The sequence below is a fragment of the Ambystoma mexicanum genome, chromosome 10 (genome assembly GCF_040938575.1).
Source record: "Ambystoma mexicanum isolate Mex_15411 chromosome 10, UKY_AmexF1_1, whole genome shotgun sequence".
In the NCBI taxonomy this organism is placed as follows: Eukaryota; Metazoa; Chordata; class Amphibia; order Caudata; family Ambystomatidae; genus Ambystoma; species Ambystoma mexicanum.
The window spans coordinates 1,523,115,782-1,523,143,685 of record NC_090932.1 but is presented as its reverse complement, the minus strand read 5'-3'; the positions used below and the strand labels follow the sequence as shown (position 1 = coordinate 1,523,143,685).

At 46.1% G+C, this 27,904-nt stretch overlaps 1 protein-coding gene across 5 annotated transcripts in view; it reads left to right on the top strand.

The window, feature by feature from the left end:
• NCOR2 (nuclear receptor corepressor 2) overlaps positions 1–27,904 on the top strand; it is a 2,813,293-nt gene that overhangs the window by 1,303,566 nt on the left and 1,481,823 nt on the right. For all 5 annotated transcript variants that reach the window (XM_069619703.1, XM_069619702.1, XM_069619704.1 and 2 more), the window contains exon 12: positions 24,343–24,521. In XM_069619703.1, coding sequence (XP_069475804.1) covers positions 24,343–24,521 — 179 coding nt within the window. The remainder of the gene's footprint in view (positions 1–24,342; positions 24,522–27,904) is intronic.

The window sequence follows — 27,904 nt, the reverse complement described above, 5'->3', positions numbered from 1 at the left end:
GGGAGATGACTGGCCCGGTGGGGGAAGTTGTTTGTAGTTTTGGCTTTGGCGTCAGGCTTACTTTAAATGTCACTTTGTTACATTTTTCTTTGTTTAAAATAAACTTGCAATTTTTAAACATCTAGAACACTGATTTCAGGCTCTAAACTATGAAGTTTAAATAGTTACAACCTAGGTTACTCTTGATGACAGGTCACTTAGATTTTGGACATTAGATCTTAATGGTACAAGTTTACCGTTCTTAATGCCGGCTTTTGAAACTGCATTCAGGCAGCCGCCGGTACTGCGCCCAATTTTTCACAGATTTCACAGGTGGCAAACTGGCTGTGGATGTTTTTGTGATCAATTCAGCTTTCCAGGATATTGCAATTTCACAATGATTTCTTGAATTCAGTAAAATGTGACACCCAGCAAGAAGATTGGGTGTTTGTGGGTATTTTTGGACCAATTCTGTATTTTCAGCAACCAAGAAACAATTCTTTCTTTCAGCAAGTACTGCTTTTCATCTGTGCTCCATTTTTACTGGTTGGGCAGCCCAATGACATGTTTCAGGAGTGCGGTCTCCGTCCCACCACTGACAACATGCATGGTAGATTTTGCAGCCATCTTTTTGTGTTTTGTAGAGCGCCATTCCATAGATTTTTGGCGCGCATTGGGGTTTTGCAGCCATTTTGATGTTTCTGGTACCATCAGCACACATTGATGCCGCAGGGCAGAGCATAAGTGGCTTAATACATCCCACAACCCAATGTTAAACTCAAACTTGTATACAAATTTCCCTAACAATACTAATTTCACAAAAGAATCCAAAATAGTTCAACATCAAAACCCCTCAAACCATTATGGACTCCAGGATTCATAATGCCCTTGGTACTGTGACGAAGAAGAGGGGCGATTAACAATGCCCTTAACCAGAATGTGTGGTCTAGTTTTTATAGACAACACCACGTGAGCGGGGCATTTAAATCCCGAAATGAGTTGCAGCTAGGAGAATGAGGAGAGAACACTGAAGCAGTAGCTGATGCAGAGCAGGCTAGAATGCTGTCTCGGTCGCAGAAACAAATTGGAGACCGCCAGCTGATGCTGATGCGGGATGTGAAGGCTGGTGCTGTGGGGAGAGTTAAGCGCAGCGGGAAGCGGTATCAGGAAGAAGAGCCAAGCGGAGAGGGAAACATGCTCCCAGCCCGACAAGCAACGCTTCAGTTTACAGGACCACCGCCGGAGCTGTCAGAGCATCGGTAGAAGCTGTGCAGACCGCGGGAGTTACGTGAGCGCCAAACGGAAAAAGATAGGTCCACTGCAGCCCCTGCATGGAAGGAGACACCAGAGCAGACTGGTGAATTGGCCTAAAACTAAAGGTAACCCTAAAGCGCTCAAAACAGAAATTTTTGCAGAAACCACTGCTTTTGAATACCGAACTAACAAGGGCGCAGTTCCCCTTATATGGGAAACCGATTGGGGAAACCTGTGACCCGCATTACCAACAGCCAAGAGGCTGTAAAAGAGTAGAAGAAGGGTAACAAGGGCACAACTTCCTTTTTTGGAGACACCAACTGGGAGAAACATATACCCACATTGCCAACAGCCAAGAGGCTACAAAGGGGGACTATTAAGACTACTAGGGCGCAAACTCCCCTTATCTGGGAAACCAACTGGGGGAGACCTGTGACCCGTATTATCAAGAGTCAAGAGACTATAAAAGAAGCAGGCATTGTTCATTCCCTCCCGCTCCACAAAGGATACTGGAGTGGAGAATCTTGGAACAAATATTACCACAAAACAGAATTGTAGTTGTAGGAGTTCACATCCTGGCAGGTGTGTAAACCACGAAACAAGATATTGTTTTTGTGGCAGGCGTGTAAACCAGGAAACAAGATATTGTTTTTGTGGCAAAGTGCTGTAATGAAAGGAAGTTGTTAACAGTATTTCACTTGTAGAATAAGTGTGTCATTACCAGAAGTTGCTGTGCTATTCTGATACAAGTATTTCATTTGAAGAAGAAATTTATTTATAATTTATTGTGACTTAGTTTACAACGAAACTTTACACATAAAATATATATTTGAATAAGAGCAAACTTCTACTGAGAAAATTGTCAATAATAACAACAGATTGCATAAAAGATGCCAAAAAGCAAAAGCAATACATTACATTCTTTAGATATACATTTTCTAAAACCATATAAAACACAACTTCAATTTTAAATTCGTATTTACATTTACAGTAATTCTGAAGTCCTGGCTTACCACCTATTGCCCTATGATCTCCACTGAGAGTTTCCTTAAATCCGTCTATATGGTTATCCTAAGTCTTGTTTCCACAATCAGCCAAATACTATACAATGCCATCAAGAGCCTTATACTGTTTGAGTTAATGCAGTGATGCCAGAATAGTTCCTCATAGATATAACCTTGGTTATGCACAAGCGGCCCCAAAGCAAGGTTTATGGTAGGTGACATTTTGCAGCACTCGGTCAGTACATGTCTGGCCGTTTCTATGCAATTCACTCCTTTACATAACCGGCAGAGTCGTAATTCTAGGGGGATCATATCTCTTCTACCTGTTATCATTAAGGTAGGCAGTTGTTCTAGCCTTAGGAGTAGTATAAAACGTCTGAGTCTCCTATCTGGGCATAGATTGAGATATCTCTGCAAGTTTTGTAATTATACAATCTATACTGGACAAACTGATAGCTTTTTAGCTTCTGGAGATGGTCGTAATTCTCCAGCCAATCCCATAACTCTATGCGTTTGACCAAGGCCCTTTGTGTTTCTATAGTAACACTGCCTTCCCTAATTTGCCACCCAATGATCTTCAGAAATTTAGACATTTGCTCTTTCAAGGAGCACGCTGGTTTATTTTTCGAGATCTCTATGTAGACCGCCTTAAGTAGCCCATTCTTGGTCTCCTCTCTCATTCTCAGATATAATAGGGCACGCTTTTTCAATACGATCGCTTTCAGTGAGGTCAGCCCCAGTTCTAGTCTTAGTATTGCCATGGGGATTCCCGGTGGAAGGCCCAGAATAGAGCGCCAGAATTTCCCCTCGATCACCTGCAACCATTTCAGGTCAGAGTTGAGGAGGGCTTCCAGGCCATAGGTGATCATAGGTGCTTGTACCTGCACGTACAGTTGTCTCGTTCCCCAGATAATAAATCCCCCCTGCTTCACTGTGAATCTGTGGAACAGTGCAGTCAGTTGTGTTGCCTTTACATTACGAGCCTGCTTGCAGAGTCCATAGTCGCCAATGCTCTCGAAATCTACCCCCAGATAGCGATAATGAGGAGAATAGGCAATGATATCTGTACCAACCCTGAGCTGTACACGAGTGGTGTTCTTGATGGTAAATCTCATTGCCTTAGTTTTATCCAAATTGATTTTGAGGCCGTTTGTCTTGGCGTATTCCCATAAGGCAATGGCCGACCTTCGGAGCCCCCCAATTGTGTGGTCCAGAATAACCAGATCATCTGCATAGGCCAGGACAGGACAGACAATCTCCTATTTTCGGAGGACAGTTTGTTGCTCCTTTAATGGCCTCCGGGATGTCATGTACATACATATTGTAGATCAGCGGGGCCGTAACACATCCTTGCTTGACCCCCCTATTTTGGAACACACTTCTAGTGGTGTGTCCTTCCTGGTCTAACTTTACTTTAGCAGATGTGTTCTGATGCAGTAATCTAAGGTAGTAGGTCAAGCCATCTGGGCAACCCATTGCTTTTAACTTCCTCCAGAGGGCCTCTCTTGGGATGGAGTCAAATGCCGCCGAGAAGTCTATATATAAGGCATATAGTGGTGGCTGCCCTCTTGATCTAGCACGTGTTCTCAGAAGATCCAGCACCATGATGTTATGTGCTGTCGAATATCCTTGCCTAAAGCCACTCTGAAATTTACAGAGTGTGTCTGACTGCTCTACCCAAAGCTGCAGCTCCTTTAATAGGAGAGAGGCAAATATTTTGCCCGTGACATCCAGCATTGAGAGTAATCTATAGTTGTTGGGGTCAGCTCTATTCCCCTTCTTAAAGACTGGTATGAGCACCGCTGTTTGCCAGGATCGAGGAATTCTCCCCTCTTTTAGGATTTTTTTAAACATTATAGTTAGCAGGGATGCCCAGAATTCAGGATATGCCTTCATCACAATGTTAGCTAGACCATTCGGGCCCGGGGCACGCGAAGATTTTAGTTCAGAGATTGTATTCAGCACCATATGATATGTCACATTAAATGGGGGAATAGATGGCCTATGAATCACTATATGAGGTTCCTCTGGATCTGCTTTGGAATTCCTATTTGCGAGGAAGGCTATCCATGTTTCCGCATTAATAGGGTTAACTATTGTGCCTTGTGTAGTACCTTGTTCCTCACCCAACAGAGCCCAGATGTTCCGCGTTTTGCCTGTGCAAATCGTGTTAACTAGTCTTTGCCAGGTCTTGATTTTATCTAGTTTCCGTTTAGTCTTGATCATGGCTCTGTATTTGTTTTTAATGCTCCTGACCATCAGAAAATAGACATCTGAAGGGAGAGCTTGTCTCTTGGCCAGCCGGAGTTCCGCTCTGCGCTCTCTTTTCAGATTTCGCATGGCTATGTCAAAAGATGGCCTTTCCTTTCCGCACCTAATCATAGGCCCCATTCGACAGACTGCATGTTTCTTAACAAAATTGCAGATCCAGTATTCAATGGCTTCACTCGACATCTCCTGGAAATCCGGTAGTGAGTTTGGATCAGTATTAGCCAGGGCTGCTACGGCAAGCGTGACATTTTTGTCTGACCAGCTGATCCTAGTGCCGGTTTTATTTGGCACAATATTACCCATGTTGATGCTAATAGGGGCTTTTGTTCCAATATTCAGTTTACAAGTGAGTGTGGCATGGTCACTCCACTCGTTAGGGGTTATTTGCATGTCCACCACTATCTCATAGAGGCTAGGTGAGACAAACATGTAGTCTATGGTACTTCTCGAAATGCCATTGGACCAGGTATAATTACCTGGCGAATCACTCACTGTTTTCCCATTAAGCATTTCGATGTCCCATAGATCAAACAAATGTTTCCATCCTAGACCCTCAGGATCATTATTTTTAGAGTGTAGCATCTGATTTTTAGTTTTTAAATTAGGGTTATAGAACTTCTCTGTGTTACCGCTCATATGGCAGTTGAAGTCTCCCACCACTATTATCCCAGTATTCCCAGATTTTAGTAGCCATGTAGCCAATAGATTGTGTAAGGCCTCCTGGAGTTGTTCTCTTATTAGTGCACCCGGGGGGTTGTAGAGGCTAACTAATAGTAAGTGCTCCATTCCTAACTGGTTGTTATAGTCGATCTCAACTGCCATCAAATTACTGGCACAATCAGTTTTCACTAACTTGGAGCCAAACATGTTGGCCACCCCTATGATAAGTCCCCCATATGGTCTTCCCTTTGTACCTTTATTGGCTACCATTTGATAAATAACAAAGCCATCCAGGATCAGTGGCTCCATTGCCCAGGTTTCTTGTAGGCAAAAACAACTGTGTTTATCTAGGATCTTAATGGAGCCCTCAGTAGACAACAAATGAGCAAAACCCCTGCAGTTCCAGGAGAGAATAGACATATCTCATTGCTTTAATAGTACTTCAGGTAGTGAAGCCGCTAACCATTTTAATGCTTGTTGTATGTCTGATATGCCCACATTTTTACCTTCCGGGAGGTAGGGGTGGAGGTTAGTTTCAGCTATCATGTCTACCTTGATGGGCGGTTGGCATAGGTCTGGTTCGTTGGGATCGGCATCAATCTCCACGTCAACTGCTTTCAATTCGGTTTTATAGTTCCTTAGTAGTGTCGCTGTGGATAGAAACTTACAATGCAGTGCCGAGACCTGGGGATTAGGGCCTTTTAGTGGTTCCACGAATTGGAAATCATCAGACTTTAGGACCCTCAGTTGAGGTACATAGCTCAATCTAAGTAATAATTCTGAGCGAGAGAGCCATTTCGTATTTTCGCTTAGGTACAAATTCTTTATAAAACATATACGGTTTCCTTCCATGGTAGTTGTAGATTCAGTGGGCCGAGTTATCTTCGATGTTGCTGATAGCTCTAATGGACTCCCGGGATAGTCTTTGTCCACAGTCTCTGGCACTTCACTCGGATTTTCCTCCTCGCATAGATCCTCCACCTCCTCAGGCTCGATCATTTTTTCTCTGTCAGCTATTAGCCAGCTCGTCAGGCATCCCTCACCGCTGTTCTTCCTTTTCTTTGCCCTTGCTGCCCGTTTTTTGGCTTTCTTTGAGGGGTGCCCTGCTGATTCGTTAACCGGCTTAAGGAGGGCCATTTCTTTAGCTCTTTTGATCCTTACTGCCCTCCTAGCCAATCTGCGTTGTTTACGTGAGAAGAAAAGTTCTTCATTTCCTATTTCTGTCGCCCTCCCCGGACTGTGAGGCTCGTCAGAATGGTCTTCTTCATTTGCGTCCACCAGTTTTATGGCTTCCGAGAGGTTGGACTCTGCTGATTGATCAACTTCAGCAGTATTCTCTTCTTTCTCCCTCTCGGCCCTCTCTAATATTAGGGCGTTTGAGTTGTCCATGATTTTCCCCGTCATTTTCAGTAAGACCTTAAGGGCAAATTGCAACGATGCAACTGAGGACTGGATCTCCGCAATCTCTGCAGCTCCTGGGTAAGTATCAGCCAAGCATACACTTTCCGCTGGGAGACTGTCTTCCATAGAGGCCATCGCCAAGTTTGGTGATGCTGACAGTCTACCCATAGCTTCTGCTGAAGTCGGGGATGCAAATGGAATATTTCTCTGCTTGTTTGAATTAGCACAGTCCACGCTAATAGGTAGCGAGCATGGGGCAGGAGTCATTTTCCTCTGAATATTAAGACATAATTCCAGTAGCGAGTTGTTGTCAATGTCGTCGTAAGTAGACGCATTTATAGATCCTGCATTGGACGGCACAAGAACCAGATCTTCCTCAATTATAGTTGAATTGGTTTCTGGGAGTGGGTTTTGCTGGAAGAACTCAGTGATCACTCCCTGATCCTTAGGTATGTCATTCTTAACTTTCTTTTTGGATTTCGCCCGCCCCGTGGGGTTGTTTGAGGGATTCTTAATTGTCTCCATTCCCTTGATTCCTCTAAGGTTGTACTTAGACTGTACAGATCTCTTCTTTGGAGGCATACGGGTTTTTCACGGTTTAGTGACCTCCGGGCTTTGTAACGTACAGGATCAAAGGCCTAGGCCTGCAGTCTCCTGTGCTTATGCTCTTAAAGCCTGCTTTCATAAATTGGGTAGTACTGGCCCCGCTGCTCCCTACTAAGGTAGGTTGGGCACCAGGTAGAAGTGCTGGATCCACAGGGCTCCTATACAGAGCCCCTCTAATCAGGGTGGGTGGAGGGTATGCTCTCCACTGGCAGTTCTTTTAGCACAATAGTTCTCCCCCAGTTATATTCTTGTCCCAGCTGGCCCTCTGGTTTTATTATACAGCCAGCATCCAGTTCACCTATATCAGCAATGGGCCTCAGTACTGGGTCTATGTAATGGTCCAATGGTCCAGTCTCCAATATGGAGAGCGTGAGGTGAGGCCCCAGGGATACTCTACATAAATCCCCACTCACCTCTGATGTTAAGAGGAGCTCTCGTTTTATGAGGGAGCCGCGGGAGGAAGCACGAAGTCCTCCTTTTTCCGCTCCGCGGCTCACCAACAGGGCGTGTAGCTCCCCGTCCTTTCACTGCTCCCGTGCTCCAGCAGCACTTATGGGCGTCGGGGGACCGAGGCGCCGAGGGCCCGAGTAGGGCCGGTCCCTCCTCTGCCGCTCTGCCTCTCCTCTGCTGCTCCGCGCCGCGTCTCGCTTCGTGCGAGGAAAGAGGAAAGGACCCTGCGGCGTAATACGAGCGCGAACGCTACCAGGAAGTGTCAAGCCGCACCTCAACGATCACAAGCGTACGCAAATCCGTAACGCTAGAGGCCGCTTCCGATCACCGTACTCTAGAAATGTAATATGCTGATAATTGCTGGGATTTGTGCAAGAAGGATATTGAGAGAGGCATCTGTTGATGTGATTTGTTATGTTTTGAGAGAAAGACATGTTTGCTTTACCAATAAGGATATTGGGCCTTTCTCAAGAGGAATATTGGAAAAGACACTAATTGTTTTTTGTTTGAGAGAAATAAATGTTTGCTTTACCAAGTAAGTTGTTAGAAGAGACATCCCTTACTGTGATTTGTGGAACAAGTGTTTGAGAGACGTTTACTTCAATATGTGGAAGGTCACATTTGAAGGAAAAGATCTTTTGTATTGAACTGAACAGAACTTTGCTGAATCAGAACTTCTCCAAAGATATTCCTGTATTGATCCAGGTGAAGGGAATCCGACCCTGGTCACAAGGAGTAACCTTATACATTTGAACTTTTGCTTTTTGTTGAATTTGGAGACAGCGAAATATTCCGTGGGTTATTTTGTGTATGTATTAGTGTGAGGGCCAGATTTTTGGACATTCAGTCATCTTTCTTTAGTTTGGTTTGATAGGTAGTGAAATCCTCTTTAGGATAGGCAAAGATAGGCGTTTATCTCACCTTTTTTCATTTAATAAATGGCAAACCTTGAGAAAAGATTACCTTTGTGTCTGTCTCGCATTTTCTCCAACCCAAAAGGATTTCCCTGGTGGCCTCGTGCTTCCCAGGGATGGCTAAATGGGGCCAGACCCTCAATCTTACTCCCTCAAGGAAGCAGCAAGGATCTTCCCCTCCTTGGGGATATTCATGGAAGGGCTGGCCCACAGGCACAGGGCCAACCCTCTGATACCCTCAAATGTGCCACTATATACATAGTGGTGTGTTTTGCCTTCATCTGGGGCAAATTGGTGGAAAACACCACCACTCTGCCCCCAAAGAAGGCAGAACAACATTTTTCCAACTTTGTGGCAAAGTTCAGGGTGGGGGTGATGCTCTGCTTTGCCTGCTAGGGGGCCCCACTCGCAAAATTCAATTCCCTGGTGGTACAGTGAGATTGCTGGTCGAGGATTCAACAATCCTCGACCAACAATCCGCTTGAGGGAGTGCGTGTTGGAAAGGGGAGTGTCTCCCCTTTCCAACGAGCCCTTCCACAAGTACATTGGGCATAAACTGCACGAGCAGCACGCAAAAGCGTGTCTGCTTTATTTACATGCTGAAGCCTTTCAACTTCAGCATGTACATTTCACTTCCTGATGAGGTCGGAGCACGTAGCGTGCGCTGACGTCTGTGTGACAGCCCCCCCCCAAACCTCAGGCACGGAAGGGGAAGGCCTCCCCTTTATTCCCTGGGGGTCAGGGAGTTCGTCGCTCCTCCCGGCCAGGAGCGATCTGCCCCCCAGAGGTAAGTAACAAAAAGGACAAGATTGCTCGTCCTCTGCACTGCGGAGAACGAGCAATCATGTCCTCCGCAGTTAAAGTAAATGCAGACTGGCAGTATTAGTGCCAGTTTGCATATACTTTCCCAATGTGGCATGGTGTTTATCACATGGCATCAAAGGGTAAAGCAAACGTGAGTGTTATTACATGGCTAGAGTGGCTTACAATGATGGCTTAAATCTAGCCATATGAGTTTTGGCATTTTTGGACTTTGCATCAAGGGTAAAGCAACCACAAGTGTGATTAGTTGGTATAGTGGCCTATCTTGGTGTATCCAGTCTGTATATACTTAATTTCTGTAGCATGGCATTCTTTTACTGGCTAGGAGTTCTTGTATGGTAATGCTGGTTTATATTGGTGCAGCATGCATGGACACGTAGGCTACAGGCAGCATGAAAATGTTCTATACCTGCATTTGATTTTGTCAAAGGCATCATGAAAATGCGTTGGAAGATGGTTCTGTGCACTGTTGGCAGCAGCGCAACACCATTGACCTTACCCCCCCCCCCCCAAACCCCCCAGAAATGTTGGGCTATGTTGACTCGACCTGGCTAACATACAGAGCCGTGCTTGGCAGTAAAGAACAGGACACAGATGTTAAACGACACCTGGGCTTCTCTGTTAGAAAAGACCCTGCAATTACTAACATAAAGCATTTCACTTATATGCATGCATTTTAAGCCAATTTAAATTGAGGTTAGCACTTCCATGCCAGGGGAGGGATTGAAAAGGTGGGAGGGGGGCTTTATGGGGGGGGGGAGACTGCTCATTATCACAGCAGTCCTTAAGTGGGTGCTTTCATTAGTAAACGGCAGAGTTAACTGCTTTTAACATTGAAGCTTTACCAGAATAGTCTGATTGAAATGTGTGAAGAAGTTAGATGCCCCCACACAAATACGTTTGCCCCTCCCCCACATTCTCTAAAGTTACCGCCTCTCAACATTTGAAGGGTTAGCCCCCCGACCCCCTGAAATGTTAGCCTAGGTGCACCCCTAAAAGGGGCTGATGTGCACATTTGCTATTGGCAGAGAGGTGAGGAGGCAAGCCTTTCCTGAAACTGACTGCATTCAAGTTTTACTGTTTGTGCAGAATCCGATGCAGAAAAATGTACTTCCACAAATGCAGTGAAACTTTAAAGCTGCTACTTTCAAGACTTCCATCGCCCCTCCACCTCAGCAAAATCAAAAGCTCACACATTATGTGTACTTTCACATCCGAGGGTAGGGAGCTTATGTTCGCACTTGCTTTTTTTTGGGCATATGTTTTGTGTCTAGAATAGCATTTTGGTGGTCAGTCCAGTCACTTATTGCTGTGGCATGACCTTATATATATTTTTTTTACTTAATACCAGATGACCCTTGGGGGGGGGGGGGGGCGGTAGAACAGAGGTGTTGCATGCACCCCTCCTGGGGAACATGGTACCTCCCAAAGATCTCTGTATGGTCACATGGTGACAACCATGTGACCAAGGTAATAAAAGGAACGAGACATTTCCGGCTCGCCATTCGATTTGATCCTGAATTCGGTGTCGTTCTTCTGTGCACCCTGCTGGTGCAATACCGCATGCAGTTGGCGCAGGAACGGGGCCGTGCACGAGGTTGGTGCCCCTGCTGGGCAACGCCGCCCTCCGACTGGTGTAGCCATGTGATCATGGCTGAATGGTGCAACCCCGGCCTGGGTGCCCCCAGAGCCGCGGCTGTTGTGAGCTAGGGGCCCCCAGCCACGTGGTCTGCTCCGGTGATCTGGGGCGAGCAGGGTGCTCCCTGCTCCTCTGTTGGCTGCGTGCTGGAAGCACTGGTAACCAGCATCGGGGAAACTGGTAACCAGCATCAGGGAATCCCGACACAGACTGAGGCCCGCCCCGGTGATTGGAGGCGGGCCACATAACACGAGGGAGTGGAGCTTCCAAGTTAGCTCCACCCAGTTTTTCAAGTGCCCCCCCCCCCCATCACCAGTTAAACCCACCCCCCAACCGAAAGTTAGATTTTGTTGCTCCCCCTGACTGTTGGTGACTTGCATCTACTGGGTTTTGTCATGTGCTACCATGCAAACTGATTGCAAACTGTGGCTTTTAAAAAATAATTCACAGAAAGCGCTGTAAAATGCACCAGTTTAACCTATCATAAAAGGATTATCGGGGAGGGGGGAACCCCCAGACGCCGCTTGTTTGCTTTGCTGCACTCGGTCGCTTGCGCATACTAGACGCGTACATTTACATCCCTCCACTTAAAGTAGCAACCCACCTGCTCAGTTCTGCTCCTCTGGAACTCCCCTCCCACTTTAGAAACTTGCTCTACCTTTGCACCTTTATATGACTGTGTAGGTCCGCGCTCTACACAGAGCAATCTTTTGCCATGGCTTCCCTTTCTTCCTCGTAATTGACTGTAAATATCTTTTGTCTAATTTATTGCTGTGGGGATCCATTTCGCTGGTCTGGGAATGTGCCTCGGCGCTCTGATGTGCTTGACTGCAACCTAGCACTTTACGAAACACCATTATAAATAAAAAATATCAATGTTCCAGCCGATTCCAAGTGAGTTATTAGAAACAAAAAGAAGTTGCTCTCAAGTTGGATCATCAGCAACCGCGCCCCATAACGATCTAGACACGTGACCTCGAGCATTTCCGTTCTGAGGATGTGCGAGTTATGCTTCTAAAACGGAAGAGGTTACTTTTAATGTCCTCCATTTTCCTTCCCTCAGTATTTCTCAGTTTCTGAATAATGGTGTTTCCCTACACATACATGAGGGATTCCACTCCTTTGCCCCGCCCCCCGGGTGTGTGTATTGGTAGCGATGGTAAACAGTGCTGACCCACATCGTCTTTGGCACCGGCGTTGGGCGTTACCCAGTGTTAAGGCCCGTGAACCGGTCTGACACGTATTCCGCGCCCCGTCTTCACCTCGCCTGCCTCAGGGCAAGGAACACATTTGACATAAGGCGATACCCTCTAATCTGTGTTTGCAAATGAGCTCTGGCTGCAGTTTCTGTCCTCTGTTGAGCGTGCCACTTTTAGGAGGTTGCCCTCACATGGCGGAGGAGCCAGCTTTGTCCTGCTGTCTGGTTTCAGTGACTCCTTTCACATTCTGGAAAGTGAGGTGAAGTACTCCCGGCTGTGCATTAGAACCATGCCCCCCTAATCTACACATAAGCGCTATGAGGATTACGAGTTGGGCCCCGTACGTACAGGGGTCCCTTGCAGTCAAGAGGCCCTGTGCGCCACCAACGTTTATAAACCAAACCGCAAAGTAATTCATATTTTTAACACCAAAAAAGTAATAAACTTTACACGTATATAAAATTCATTAATAATATACCGTAAAAACTGTTTATGGTCATTGTATCGAATTCCTTGCAGCGGCATGCACTTGCATCGAATGTTTTCCATCTAAAAATTGTGCATCGAATGCATTTTTTATTTTTTCACTCAACCCCTGTTTTTTACCCTTTATAATGCACCTAAGCACAAATTAACCCTTTACCTCCGCACATAAATATGCATTCGATGGAAATTCTTAAGATGGAAAAATGTCGATGGAATGGCATTAGATGCAATGACCAGATACCCATAAAAACATAAGTCTTCCGTGCATACATTACAAGTGTTAAATCACATGATACAGATACGCAATTAATTAAAAGGAGAAAAGTAGCAAGACTTTTAAAATCAGTTTCCAATCTATATCTCCGTTCACAATACATTGTCTGCACACTAGAATAAACATTAATTCATGAACATAACGTAAAACCCTACAACATATAACAGCTGGAACGCCTAATGCATCTGATCCACCATGGTCTACATGTCGGGCATCATGGGTTACTTGTTAGTGCAATCTCTCCAATACCACTACCCAAACTCTCTTAAGTGCCACGCGGAGTGCTTTAGTCCTAGTATGTAGACATCTCGGTTAGAATATCAGCACTAGACTTACGGAGTGTTTCACTCTGGCAATACTGTGTAGAGAAGGCCAGTAAGTCTATTTATTCTGTTTGGTTACAGAATCCCCAGGAGTCGGCCTGCTTGGGCAAACGGGGCTTCCCAACCTTCAAGGAGTAAATAAAATAGAAATAAAAACCCTGTGTCCTTGTTCAGATAATATGTTCGTAGAACAGGAAACCTCTGCTGTGGCATCAATGGGACGATTGTCAACATCATGACTTGAAAAAAGTCTCGTCGCCTGTGCCTTGAAAGAACCAAGAGGTTGCATGATGGCCTTGTAATTTCTGCCCTGACTTTGCAAGTCTCTCTTTAGCTCCCAGCTTCGGATTGTTCAACAAAGTTGCTGTTAGACTGGTTGGCATACTAAGAAGATGGACTCGCGTTGCCTCCACTATGGGAACCTTGAAGTCCTCCCACATCCCGGGAAAACAGCAAACCTCAAGACATAGGCATGTGCCAGGCTCTGCCATAATGGTACAACCTGGCCATAGCATGCCAACGGCTGGAAAATGCAGGGATTAACTGGTAATATGACTGCAGTACCCAGCTAATGCATGTTGAATACTTATACAGGAGCTCAAACTGTTTGCTTTGTCAATGCATGTTTTTAACAGCACTTTGTATGTATAAAGCGCACAAGCAGCCAGAGGCATCATGGCGCTGTTGCATGTAATTGGTTTAGTTACAGTTGCAGGGCGGTGTGCATACTTAAGTACATGTGTTACGTAGAAGGCGATATGGCTACACGTAGGGTTACATGGTGTATAGCATATGATGACATAGCAAAGTACATTTAGCTGTTTTTGCATGTAACATACATCACATCACGGCCTGGCAGCCTAGGTGCAGATCCAAATCAAGTGGCTGAAAGCACACTTGGTTAAGACATTTTCATTACACTAGTGGTTGACTTAGAGTTGCATGCTGAGCCATTAACTCTCATTCTACTGTTGAGAAATAACACTGACAATCCAAAGGTTAATGTTGCATCTTGTTAGAGCTAGCTCAATGAGCTCCCAGGAGGATGTGTTTGGGGCTGGAAGGAGCAGGTATCAGCTGGGGGGTGGCATGGGCAGTCAATGGGTGGATAAATAACCTAGCAAAATATGTAAGGAGGGTCAGAAGCTGTGTGACCCTCCTCACATATAATCTCTCTCCTAGCTATACTCCAGTGCAATACTTTTGGCTTGAAGGTAGCGCGTGTGCGCCAACTAATGAGCAAAACGAAGAATGACCTTTGGGGTTAGTTTCTAGTTAAAGGCTATACATTATGCAGACCATTTGAAGTGCTTGTTCCTCGCACTCCCGCCTCTGCACCTTTTTAAGCAGAGGAACCATCGGGGCCGTAAAGCACGAAGGGGTGCTTGGATGTATCCACCCCTTTGTGATATGAAAGCAGGGTCTTCCCCCTAAGGTCCCCGAGGAGGGATCCTGGACTTGTTTATTTATTGCAGTGATGTGGCGCGGAGCAGTACATTAGAGCTGGATGGGTGCTGTTGGTTAGGATGCAGATAACTTCAAAATTACAAATTCAAACTGAAAAGAACAGGGCCGACGTGTAAGCCAAGGACCCCAATGAGACCCATGAGTATATGATGCAAACACTTGAAAGACCTTACTTGCATGTGTGCTTTGCTGCACTGCGAAAAGACGTCACGTTGTCAAGTGTGTGCATCCATTGCTAAAAACGCAATGCCCTCAAGCCTGCCATCCCTGGAAGGGGCCTGCAGTGTTCGGCTCTCACATCTGGCGAGGCATTGCCCTCAGAGAAATACGATCTGCTGCAACACTGCATGCCCTCAAGCCTGCCATCCTGGAAGGGGCCTGCAGTGTTCGGCTCTCACATCTGGCGAGGCATTGCCCTCAGAGAAGTACTATCTGCTGCAACACTGCATGCCCTCAAGCCTGCCATCCCTGGAAGGGGCCTGCAGTGTTCGGCTCTCACATCTGGCGAGGCATTGCCCTCAGAGAAATACGATCTGCTGCTAACTGCATGCCCTCAAGCCTGCCATCCCTGGAAGGGGCCTGCAGTGTTCGGCTCTCACATCTGGCGAGGCATTGCCCTCAGAGAAGTACTATCTGCTGCAACACTGCATGCCCTCAAGCCTGCCATCCCTGGAAGGGGCCTGCAGTGTTCGGCTCTCACATCTGGTGAGGCATTGCCATGAGAGAAATACTATCTGCTGCAACTCAAGCCTGCCATCCCTGGAAGGGGCCTGCAGTGTTCGGCTCTCACATCTGGTGAGGCATTGCAATGAGAGAAATACTATCTGCTGCAACTCAAGCCTGCCATCCCTGGAAGGGGCCTGCAGTGTTCGGCTCTCACATCTGGCGAGGCATTGCCCTCAGAGAAATACGATCTGCTGCAACACTGCATGCCCTCAAGCCTGCCATCCCTGGAAGGGGCCTGCAGTGTTCGGCTCTCACATCTGGCGAGGCATTGCCCTCAGAGAAGTACTATCTGCTGCAACACTGCATGCCCTCAAGCCTGCCATCCCTGGAAGGGGCCTGCAGTGTTCGGCTCTCACATCTGGTGAGGCATTGCCATGAGAGAAATACTATCTGCTGCAACTCAAGCCTGCCATCCCTGGAAGGGGCCTGCAGTGTTCGGCTCTCACATCTGGCGAGGCATTGCCCTCAGAGAAGTACTATCTGCTGCAACACTGCATGCCCTCAAGCCTGCCATCCCTGGAAGGGGCCTGCAGTGTTCGGCTCTCACATCTGGCGAGGCATTGCCCTCAGAGAAGTACTATCTGCTGCAACACTGCATGCCCTCAAGCCTGCCATCCCTGGAAGGGGCCTGCAGTGTTCGGCTCTCACATCTGGCGAGGCATTGCCCTCAGAGAAGTACTATCTGCTGCAACACTCCATGCCCTCAAGCCTGCCATCCCCGGCTCGGCTCTCACAGCTGGCGAGGCATTGCCCAGAGAGAAATACCACCTGCTGCAACAGTGCGATCGGGCGACCAATGATATGAAGTATCACTCCACATGCCTGGCTTGCAATTCTCCTTTGCATCGCTTGCTTGAAGACGAGTTGGTGTAGCTCTGGTGCTTCCCAGCCATGCACTGGATTATGGACATCTAGGAGATCCTTTGCACACTGGGAAGTTCCCCAGTGCCGCTCTTCGGGTCATAGTCTTAACCCCTTTTGCTCCCCACTCCCGTGCAGACGAATCTAAACTCCTTGGCATTCAGTTTGTAGGGCAGAAGTGAAAACATCAAACCGAAGGAACGATGCTCCCCTTCCGGTGTTGCTCTGCTAGGAATGCTGTGCTAGTCGGTTCGACCTCCGTTCACTATGTTCTGCAGTTATTGTGTGTTTACATCGTCACCTCGACTGCTCCTGTACTTCGCCTGCTTTTGCTCTTCCCTTACTTTGCGCTCAAACTAATTTTAATCGGCAGTCAATAAACAGATTCAAATAAAAAACATTCAATTAGGAAAAGAAAATCGCAACAAAACCGGTCAATACTGGATCGAATTACCTTCATATTCGTATGTTCTAATTGTATTCATTCATCTTCAAGTCACGGCTTTCATTTAATAACCTGTTGCAAAAATCCAACAACGTATTATCTTCCATATTTTCCCTTCAGAGCCTTACAAAACAATTAATGTGTGTGCAAGTGTACACTGGTGATGTGTTTCAGAGCGCGGGCTGGTAGGGACCTATGCTGGGCAAGGGCGGCATTGCCACTCCTCACCTTTTTGAGCACGTTGGTGTAAATCGCGTCGGTACGCAGGAAAGGCCTACACCTGAAGAGGAATTTTTGTACCCTACCAGTGCAGAGACTCAGGCCACTTAAAGCCCTTGCCAGGGGTATAGACCATGGCAATTATTTGGTGGGTAAAAGCTGCTTATTTGATTTTGCTGATGTTGGCTCTTTCCAATCCAGCCTAGAGTGTATCGATTGTTGTCATCACCCGAGTCTTGATCCTTTCCATAGGAATTTGAGATGCTTTAACTGAACATATTTGGTTTGCCAACAAGGGGGCAACATGAAACAAAACTATAATGGTGTATATTTTGTGCCCACGAGAAAGCTTCGCGTATAATTCTCCGTGCTGACTGCTCAGATATGTGGACAACCTGCAAGTGGCGGGGGGGGGGGGGGGGGGGGTCAAATCCTAAAAGGACGCACACGATCACTCACACACCCCTCTGTGCAACTACATTAGCCCTGAACCGCCGACCCTATTGTATGAACCATCTGCGCTTTGGGTGGAAGTGCTTTTAAGTGCAAAAAGAGTTGCCACGTGGAAGGCTGGCATTGGTTCAAGTAACAGTTTGCACTATCTAAATGCCATTGCTGGTTCATTGGTCTTCTCTGTGCGGGCGGCCAGAACCTGGAAACCATCTCATAAATAGTTTCCATTTCAAGGCTTTCAGCTGGCGCCTTCTGCTGTGAGGTTGGGTCATGGGATGGCTCTTTTGGGAGATGTTCTTTAAGCCATGCAAATTGTCAGCTGCCTGCACTTGAAAGTCCAAAACCTGAGATGTCTGCATCTATTGGGTGTGCTCGTCAATGTTTAAAAATCAACTCCTAAGTGCATACACCTCTGTCCACCTGCTCCAACTCTTTGGAAAAGAAAAATCATTCTTACTTTAAACCCCAAATACACAAACAGGCTAATGAAATGGACAGTGGTAAGAACTAGCACAATATTGGCAAACTAATATTGGAATTTTCTGTTCGGTGCTGGTTATTTTGTTTTTGTGTTTATAGGAACCAATGAACTCCTAATTTTGTACCCGGCACTTCCAGGAGCAAAGCATCAGAGTGATGGCCTCTTTTTATGGTCCGGCTACTATGTATGTCTTTATAAGCAGGTGATCTGCCCGAGTCCAATCCAACATGGGGGACAGTACTACTTGGTTCCCTGTCAGAGAGGCGCTGCTGCAGCACTGCTATTCCTAGGGCACTAGATATTCTCACTCTCCATTCAGGGGTGCTTTCAGGCTCTCCTCACTGTGGGGCTCTTCTTACTCTCACTTTCACTCCCCGCTCTGGAGTGATCTCAGGCTCGCACAATACGGGGCTTGCTCAGTCGCTGTTTCCTAGGGGCTGTTCCCTTCTCACTTCCTTCTCTGGGGGATGCTTCGCCTTTCTCTCACTTCCCTTTCCACAGGAGCCTTCACTTACCCTATATCTTCAAGTGGTGCGTAGCTGGAGGGGTTGGCGTTTTGAGTCGGTCGGCTCCCAACGCAGAGCCGCTTTCCAGCTGGTTTTTCCATGCTCTTCTCACCCATTTCTGCAGCTTGGTTGTGCAGAGTCGCTTAGATGACTGTTCACCCAGGATCCTCTTCAGCCTTCTCTTGCAGCTTGTTCTGTGTGGAGTCGCTTACTCTGCCTTCTGCCTTCCGAAAGTCTTCCCTCTCGTTCGCCCGGCTTCTTGGGACTGCTCCGGTAGGCCGACAGCTGCAGCGGCACCTCTCTGAAACCTCCTGATGCAAGCCACGGTCCTACCCGCCGGAATGGGCATTCTCACAGCCTTGCCAGATATACGTGATGTGATTAATCTCTGCAGGGCCTGCTGAGGCTCTTCCTTGGCTTTCTCTGGGACGCTGGCTCACTCTCTCCTCATTCTTCACAGGAGATTGGGCATACCCAGGGTCAGAAGCCAAGTCAGCCATTAGTAAAGAGTGTATCTGGTTATTGTAAATCCCAGCCCCTAGATAGCCGACAAAGGTGTTTGTGACTAGGGGAGGCATACGAACATATAGCCCTCTTTGAATTCCATCGCCTCAAAGAGGGAGTCTCCTCCAAAGGGCTCCCATTTACCCATTCCCCTAGAGGGTGCTAAGGGTAGCAGACTCTCCTCCCTAGTCGCAGAGGGGGTGACTCCCTCTTGGGGCGAGTTGAGGATCTCCCTGGTTTCATCACAGCTGGCAAGGGCATTCCTGTCCCTCCTACTGGTGATGCTCTGGGCATCCCCTAGTATTGCCTTACCTTAGAATGAAGCAGCAGAAAGAAACCTGTGTGACAAATTGCAACAGATTGGTCTTTCCAGAGAAATTTAGCAATTTACAAACATCCTAGGAGAATGAAAGAGCACCCTCCTGATTTTACCTTTGGCCTCTGCCTTTGATGACTCTCTTCTCCAATTGCATTTGCCACCAACCCCTCATTTCCACTAAAACGGATGTAGTGCCATTTTCAGTGCCACAAACTTCTTTCCTGGAGACAAAGCAGTTCCCTTTGTGCAGCGATGTGTCGTGTATGGAATATGGTTCCCTCCCGCCTGTTCTCTCCTGTTCCTTGTGCTGAAGCACATTTTCTGTGTATCGGTAGACCTGAAGGGAATATAGCATCTGGACACAGTCTGTAGTCAAAATAATGGCCTCTGGGAATTGTGGTCTTGGATCCCTTCAATTGAACAAAATGGACTAAACGTCCAGGTTCTGCTTGTTTGTTAGTATGCAAGGTGATCCATATCTGATCATTGGAGCCTTTTTCTGGGGTCTTTTCTTCATTTTTAACTTCTGTTTTTGCTGGTTTTATCCCCCTTCTTCTTCTACCCCTTTTCTTAACCGTTTTTAATCTTCATTGAGTTGACCTACATTGGATGTACAACGATTAAGACATTCCTAAAAAGCGAGACAATTAATTTAATCTTTTAATACGTGCTTCATACCAGACACCAGTTTCAAAGCAATGGGCTGGGATTCAAACCTTGGTTGCTCTCCGTTGTCTTGATTCCAAGACAAACACGTTGCCCCCGAGCTATCCTCTATGCCTAAAACAATTGTTTCCCTGGAACGGAAGTGCTTATGAACCGGAGCGCTGGAACGGAAGTGCTTATGAACCGGAGCGCTATAGTCACTCAATCGGTGTAAATGGTTATGTAATGAAGTTTGTATACTGTGCCAATTGTTTATTTATTTGTAATGCGCGCCAAACCCAAGGGTAACAGGGCCCAGTGAGGAGAATATCAAAGCTTACAGTGTTTCAAAAATTACAGTGTTACAAAGAATTACAATGTTACATAGAGTTAGTGTTACATAATATACAGTGATACGGGAAAGGTATGTACAGACTTAGCAGGGAGCATATCTGATCAAGCGAGGCGGTCAGTTATATGCAATGTTACCATAAACATTTACACTTGTGATATATCTCTAATAGTACATATATACATTCAGATAAAGTATCATAACACCAGTGTCTATCAGTACCTTACATGTTTTTGTCATTGAGGTGTTTGATCAGATTTATTCTGGAGTGTGAGAAAGTTTGGTCTGTTCTCAAGTTATGTGGCAAGGCATTCCACAATTTAGCGGCTAGCACAGGGAAACTGGTGCCGCCAATTTTAGCAAGTTTGAATCTAGGAATTACCAAACAGTTGGAGTTAGGAGTTCTTGTAGGCCTACTGGAGATTTTTCTTTTTCTTTTGTCCATCAGGTGACTAGGAGCAGCGTTATTAAGGGCTTTGTGCGTCAAGGAGGCCATTTTTAGATGAATTTTATTGTCGGTGGAGAGCCATTTGTATTGGTGTCTGATAGAGGAGATATGTTCCCATTTATTTATGCCTAGAGCAGCTCTGAGGGCATTATTTTGTAAGATTTGTAGCCTTTTGGTGATAGTTTTGTTAGCACCACTGTAAAGGGCATTCGAGCAATCAGGTCGGGATAATATTAAGGCTCTCGCTAGGATCAAGCAGCTATCATTAGATAAGAAGGGTTTACCTGCTCTTATTAATTTACAGGTATAAGCGGTAGTGGAAGCTAAGGAGTAAACTTGTTTGGTGAAAGACATGGTGGAGTCGAGATAGAAACCTAGTGTTTTTACTTCTCTCGAGATCTTTATGCTATTGCCATCTATGTTAAACATTGAGTAGTCTTTGCCTAACATGTTGATATTGGCCTTCGTGCCCAGGATAATTCACATCCTTAGTAGTATCACAGTGCCTAGGCATGCCAGAAATACGTATTGTGCCCTCACAAGGGGTTTCCCGACTGCAATCTGCGAGGAAAGGAGACGTCTGTAGGATAAGAGAAGAGGGGGGTAACAGTTTAAGGATGAACAGGGAGACCAGACTCAGTGGGTGAAATGGAGGGCTGATGTTTGTGATCGCTTGGGTGCATGATGCTCCAATAAGCTTGGAATGTGCAAATTATTAAGGAGTGTTACATCTGAGTGTTGATGATTGAGTGTTATTTTCGAGGTGTGCTCAAATGACCCTTTGAATCTTGGAGGGTTTTGTTGTCTGAGAATGCAATTAATGTCTTCAAATAAACCACACCAGCGTTGTAATACTGGAACTGTCAGCCATGACACCAAGGATGGCCTTGTCCAGGATGGACTGTCTGGTAGTTGAACGTGAACCGTGAAAAGTGTGAAGGATGGTGTAGGGGTGTGGAAGGAGGAGACTGACACACAGGTGGCATGTTTCTCTGCAAGTATTTTTATTCTTAAATAAATAAAAGTAAAACCCTATCTTTCCCTAACTCTAAGATGGGTTTCCTTGCCTCAACTATAAACACTAAGGAAATGCCAGAATGTCCAGAACTAGAGTCCACCATCCAGTGTCAAATTCTTACTTCTATACCTTACACTTGAAAACAAACTAAAGTGCTTTACTGTCCCCTTAGTCCAGAAGAAGGACTTCCTTCTGGACAGGAACAGTTTCATATAATTGACGGTTCAACAAAGTAGGTAGAATGTCTCCCTTACCCTAGCCCTTCTCAGGCTTGTTGGGCCTCTCCACTGGCTCAGTTGGACAGACCTGGTATACTTCCCTGCCAGTTAATGCCTTGGGTTGCAGAACCTTTCAATATGCTTGCTTGCTCTTTATCTGGGACACTCCACTGTCTCAACAGGTAGTCCTGGTGTTCTCATTGGCTTTTCGTTCTCGGGTGCCAGACCCCTTCATATTGGCTTTTCGTTCTCGGCTCCCAGATCCCTTCTCATTGGCTTTTCACTCTCAGGTCCCAGACCCCTTCACGTTGGCTTTTTTTGCCTCCTTAAGGTTCCCGGGCCGCCCCTGTATGTTAGGTATGGGCTCCCGTTTGCTCACCTCGACCTCAGACTTTGCTCGCTGTGCCTCCAAGGAGGGACGACTAACATCATAGTTAGCACCCGTCCATTTTTAAGTTCCTTCTCAAAAAAAGAACGAGATTGTTCAGTCAGGTTGTCTTGAGGGTTCTTCAGGGCTCTACGCCTCTTCCCTTATGTCGAGATGACAGTTCAGTGGAGTCAACCCTGCTGTTCCTCGTCCCCGTACTATTGGTCTGGCATAAGTACGTAGGTAAGTTGGTAGGTGTAGGGGGAGTTGAGGAAGGAGGTGTGAAAGAGGTATGTGATTGGGGAGAATACTGCGTCTGCCCATGATGTCCTCCCTGTATCCCAGAGGGGGAATCCCTCCCTATGCGATCCTCCCGCTGAGTAACACTCCCAGGGGGACTATCGGGTAGCAGCCTCAACTCCCTGGCCTCATGGAAGGGTCTCCCCCTCGGGGAGAAGGGACGATATCATTAGATCTGCCACAATGGGTAGAAGGAGACACATCTTACCTGAAGCTGTGTGAGCCTTGACGCCCCATTATGACATGTTGTATGGCATTCTTGCGTGGGTCAAGTAGTGGTTACCATTACAATATATTGGGTTGCATAATGAGCATGACATTACCAGAGGGTCCTCAAAATGCATTCACTCCCAGAGAGATGAGTAAGAAATTGTAAGGAGTTTTTTTTTTGAGAAGACAACACCACCATGGAACTGCAGGGCTGCTCCTACAATTCTCTTAATTTGGTGTGTATAAGTAGCGATTCTTTCTGATGTTACCTTTTCACAAAACCACAACCATAACTCTAAGGTTGCCAACTGCCCTCATTTCATCCCTTTTATCAACTGGCGTTTTAGCGAACCACATTTTGCATGCTGGGAGCTTGGGGGTTTATTTTATTAGAAGTATGAGCCTGCAAGTCCCAGCAAGCAACATGTCTAAACTTCTAGGACTGGGCGAAGGTGACTCATGACAATGGTTTCGTTTGCAATTGTGGAAATGTGAAGTAACTGATATTGCCCCTAGGCTATTTTTTGGTAGGGATGCTTGTTCCAGTGCCAGGTTGGCTGCTGCCTTAGTGTCACTGTTACCTTGTTAGTAGCTACTTGAAGTCAAACATTTTACTTGCATGCATCTTCGAAGCAGAAGGCAGCCATTTTGTTGCACTCTTGGCCTTTTTTTCAAAGGAGATGATGAATCGTCAAAAGACAGGAGCCCCTTTTAATATAATGCGCTATCATTTGTTTTGGGATGTAACATTTGCGCTTTAATGATCTGTTTTCTTAGTCGAGAGCCAAGAATTAATCTTAGGAACTAAATTAGCAGTACGCAGACAGAAGCTAGAAGGAACGGGGCTCACAAATGATGAAGTTGTTTTGAAGAAATCATTAGTTGTAAATGTTCATGTATACATGATTGAAGTATATTGGGCATACAATATTTTAGTAAAGGAATATTAGGAGTATACATAGGCAAATGTATGATCAAACACATATGGTAGAAATGGGCAATCAATAAACATGTTCCTGAAGAAGCACTAGGGCAACAAACTAATTCTGCATATGTGCGAAACACGTGTTAGCAATTGTTAGTTTGGGCAATAAAAAGTAATTATGAAAGTTTTGCAACGTAAGAAGCAGTTGAATTTTGATGTAACACAGGTTTTTATGTTTCTCAATTACTATATGTATGGAATCACCCAATTGATATTTAGTTTAAAAAAATGTTGGTAATTGAATATGAAAGTCTACTCATTACTTTGCCTAAGACTACAGATAATTTAAGCACGTTTGTTACATCCCAGAAAAATGATAGCACATTTTGATTTTCTTATCATTAGTAGGTTGATGTCTTGGGAACAAGTAGCAGCTTCTCTTAGAAAGAATTACAGAAAGTTATAAATCTAAAGGATAGGACAGCGCAGGACTGGATGCAACCTATTTTAATATAAATTGTTGATTACACCAACAGTCAGACATGCACTGTCCTGATGATGACCGAGTTGCCCGTTTCTTTCCCCCACTCCACCAGAATCTGGAAAAGCAGATGCGGCAGTTGGCCGTCATCCCTCCCATGCTCTTCGATGCTGAACAGCAACGCATCAAGTTCATCAACATGAATGGACTGGTTGACGACCCCATGAAGGTGTACAAGGACCGGCAGGTCATGAACATGTGGAGCGACCAAGAAAAGGACACCTTTCGGGAAAAGTAAGCACCTGTTTACATTGTGTTATGAGGCTGCCAGTATTTCATTGTTTGCAGGTGGAGGTAGAAAGAAGCTTGTGTTCATGACTTATATGCACCCTTGACCCAGGCAGCACTGTACTGGATTCCGGTGTGCTTTCCTGTCTGGCACCATGCCCTAGCTGGTGCTGTCTCCTGTGGAGTGGGTTCACTATTTCACAGGGCATCATTCTCTGGCCTCCTTTCTTATCCCCTTCACTGGTATGGAGAGGTCTATTGTCACCCACCCCTCCCATTGCATGGTGGACACCCCTGTTGCAGCAGTTTAAAAAAACAAGATGCAAATTCCTCTACCGTGGAAAGGTGTTTGCAGTAAATTGCCCCGCTCTTCACCCTTTAGCAGACCATCACTGGGAGCAATGACGCTGCCACTGTTGCCCTGTAGTTTTGCTTCCTTTTGTGCATGCGTCTGCCAATTCATAAAGACTTATTGCAAATGTTCTTAGGATGGGATGATATTTTTATAGCAACAATCCTACTGCAAAGGGTACATTGCAAGTGGGTCAAGGGTCAAAATGCAAATGTCACGGGCAGGAGCTAAAGATAAATCCTGGGTCTCGGGCATCACCTAGTAGGCAGGAGCTACCCCTAGGGAACCAGAAGCTAGTAGACACTGTGCCATAACCAGAACCTTTATGTGAGATGCAAACGTACTTTGTCCATTATATACAGTCCATGATGCTTTAAATGCTTCTGTATACATCTTCCCAAATATAGAAAGTTAATGTTACATAGGTATGTTTGCATGGCACCAGTTGGTCCCTGGAGACAAAGGTAGCACCTGGTAGCCGTTGGTGCCAAGCTAATAAGGCTCTCTCGTGTTAGAAGTAGGAGCTAAATAGCTTCCAGCCTTCTTGAACCCTGCCGGTGTACGTTATTTAGGGCACCTGAAGGGCATGGCCCAAAGAACAAGCATGCCAAAGATGGTCTGTGTTCCATGCTTTTCCTTCACATTCTTCTTCAGTTGACATGTTTGTAGTGATTCACAAAAGGGAACCCTGCACCGAGGGAACACAAGCAACTCTATACCGTTGTGGGAAGGCCGTATCCGGCTCAATTGGCATGGTCTGTAAACATTCTTTGTACCTTTAATAGTGTCTGATACTTAGGCAATATGACCCGAGGAGGGGGGCCATTACCGGTCGGGTAATGCCCCAAGGGCCATAGTTAGACACCCTAGCAAAGCAAGGGCTTTAACAGAGCCCCGGGGGCATTACCCACCCGATAATGTCCACCTCTGAGGGTCATATTGCCATTAGCACCATGGCAACCATTTTTCTCGAGTTGAGAAATGGCGCTGCAACTGTTTCTCGACTCGAGAAAAAAAAAGGCTGCCAGGGTTCTGAGAAGGGACTTTGTGTAGCCCCTTCTCCCTTTCCATGGCGGCCATTGAAACGAATGGAACAGGGAGAAGGGACTACATGTAGTCCCTTCTCCCTTTCCATGGAAACAATTGTCTGATCAGGCACGAGAAGCATTCCGCAACGTCAGGGATTACCTTCTGGTAAGGCTTAGAATCGCACCAATCAATATGTAGATGTGTGTCTCATTTAGGCGCACCGGGTACTAATGACTGCAAATGCCATGGTCATAGTAGTAGGCCCATGAAGCAAGAAATGCTTAGTACTATGAGTGATCCATGGCTGTGCAGGTTACTACTCTGTCCACCGAGTTACATGGAAGGTGCCATTTTGGGAAGATACCAATTAAGACTGTCTTCTCAAACAAAAATACATCTTGCTCATTTTATACTTTTACCATGTGATAAGGTAGGCATGGCATACTTCTTTTTTGTTTGTTTTTAGAGTAATCTCAATGAAGGCATCCCATTTGATGTTCATTGTAGGTGGTTGGTTTTAGGATGTGTAAAGGCGCGGTGGTACAAGACAGACACAGGAGTGACTTGGTACACACTTAGCAAAAGTAAAAAAAAAGGGGGGTTTCCCTGCCTCATCAAAGCAAACTGTCTGTGTCAGAAAGTCCAAAATAATAAAGTTGTCCGTCCTGTGACCAAAATCTTAATATGACCTTTACACTCTAATTTCAATAAAAGGTGAAAGGGGAAAACGTCTCTTGGCTGGCCAACTGCAGCCTTGCTTGGCAATTCTAAAATATAAAAGGTTCCAACAAGAAAACCAAGGTGCTCCAAAAGAAACATCCCACTCTGCTCAAAGGGGATTATTTACCTTCATTTGTACAGTTTCTTCTGGGTTGCACGAAAATGATACACAGATGTAGCCCAAAAGCAATTTTCAACTTCGGCAAACTTATAAAAGTCCAATTATATATGTAGCTCCCTCAAAATAAAGTTCCAATTCACAATGTTGTGAACAAGAAAATGGCTACCTTTCCTTGGTCAATTCCAGCTCCTGCATGTGCCAAGAGAGTGGCTTCCTCTATTGACTATTCTTCAAGCTTATTTAATTTGGTTCCTCACACTGAGACACTTGGTTTACTAACCTGCCAAATATTGTCTCTTACTTTCACAAAACACTGGGACGAGGAAGAGGGGGTGATGATGCTCAATGTCTCAGTACACGACAAGCCTATTCACTATTTTGGCTCCTTTAGATGGGTTGGATTTACTCCCCTGACCAGCACTACCTGGCTGCTCTTTAAAGTTCCCAAGTTTTTATTATGGGATTCCCGGACTCAGACTTCAGTGGTGCGGGCTGTCTGCTTGCCGTGTGCTGGGTGTCGGTGAGAGTTGTGGTATAATGATGTTCTCTCTCAGGTCGGCAACCTCTCCATTCGGTTCCTTGTGCCCTCGGACAAGCCTCCGTATCTCCCTGTTGGTGTCCTGTCTGTTCCTGCGAGCGTAAGCCCATCAGCTTCTCTGGGTGGACAGCTTTCCTGCTGCAGGGGTTTGAGAATGCGGCTCTGGGGGTGGGGGGGTTAAGGTGGCTTGCCTTCAACTGATTGATACAAGCCAGCCAACTTTTGTAGGCTGTTTTTCTTCCCGCCACAGGTGTTTGAAAACACAGTGCTGGTGTGGCAGAGATATCCCGCCTCGTTTCGTCGGTACCTCCACTCCAGCGAAGTTTCCTTCGGGACAAAATGCTTTTTCCCCCCACTGGCCTTCCGTTCTCTTCAGTGGCCACGGAGCGTCAAAATCTCTCTCACACTTCTTCTTCAAATTATCGACTGCGTGAGCGGACCCACGTAGGCGCTTCCCCATCCAAAAGGATGATGTGCACCTACCCCACCAATCTTACACACAGCCCTCACGTTCTCATAACTCCTCCCACCGCCCCACAAAATCTAGCAGCACACTGCTCCTCTCTCTGCCTCTCAACCCAACTCCTCCCAGCAAAGCCTTCCCACTCAGTTCAGCCACTCCCAGCGCA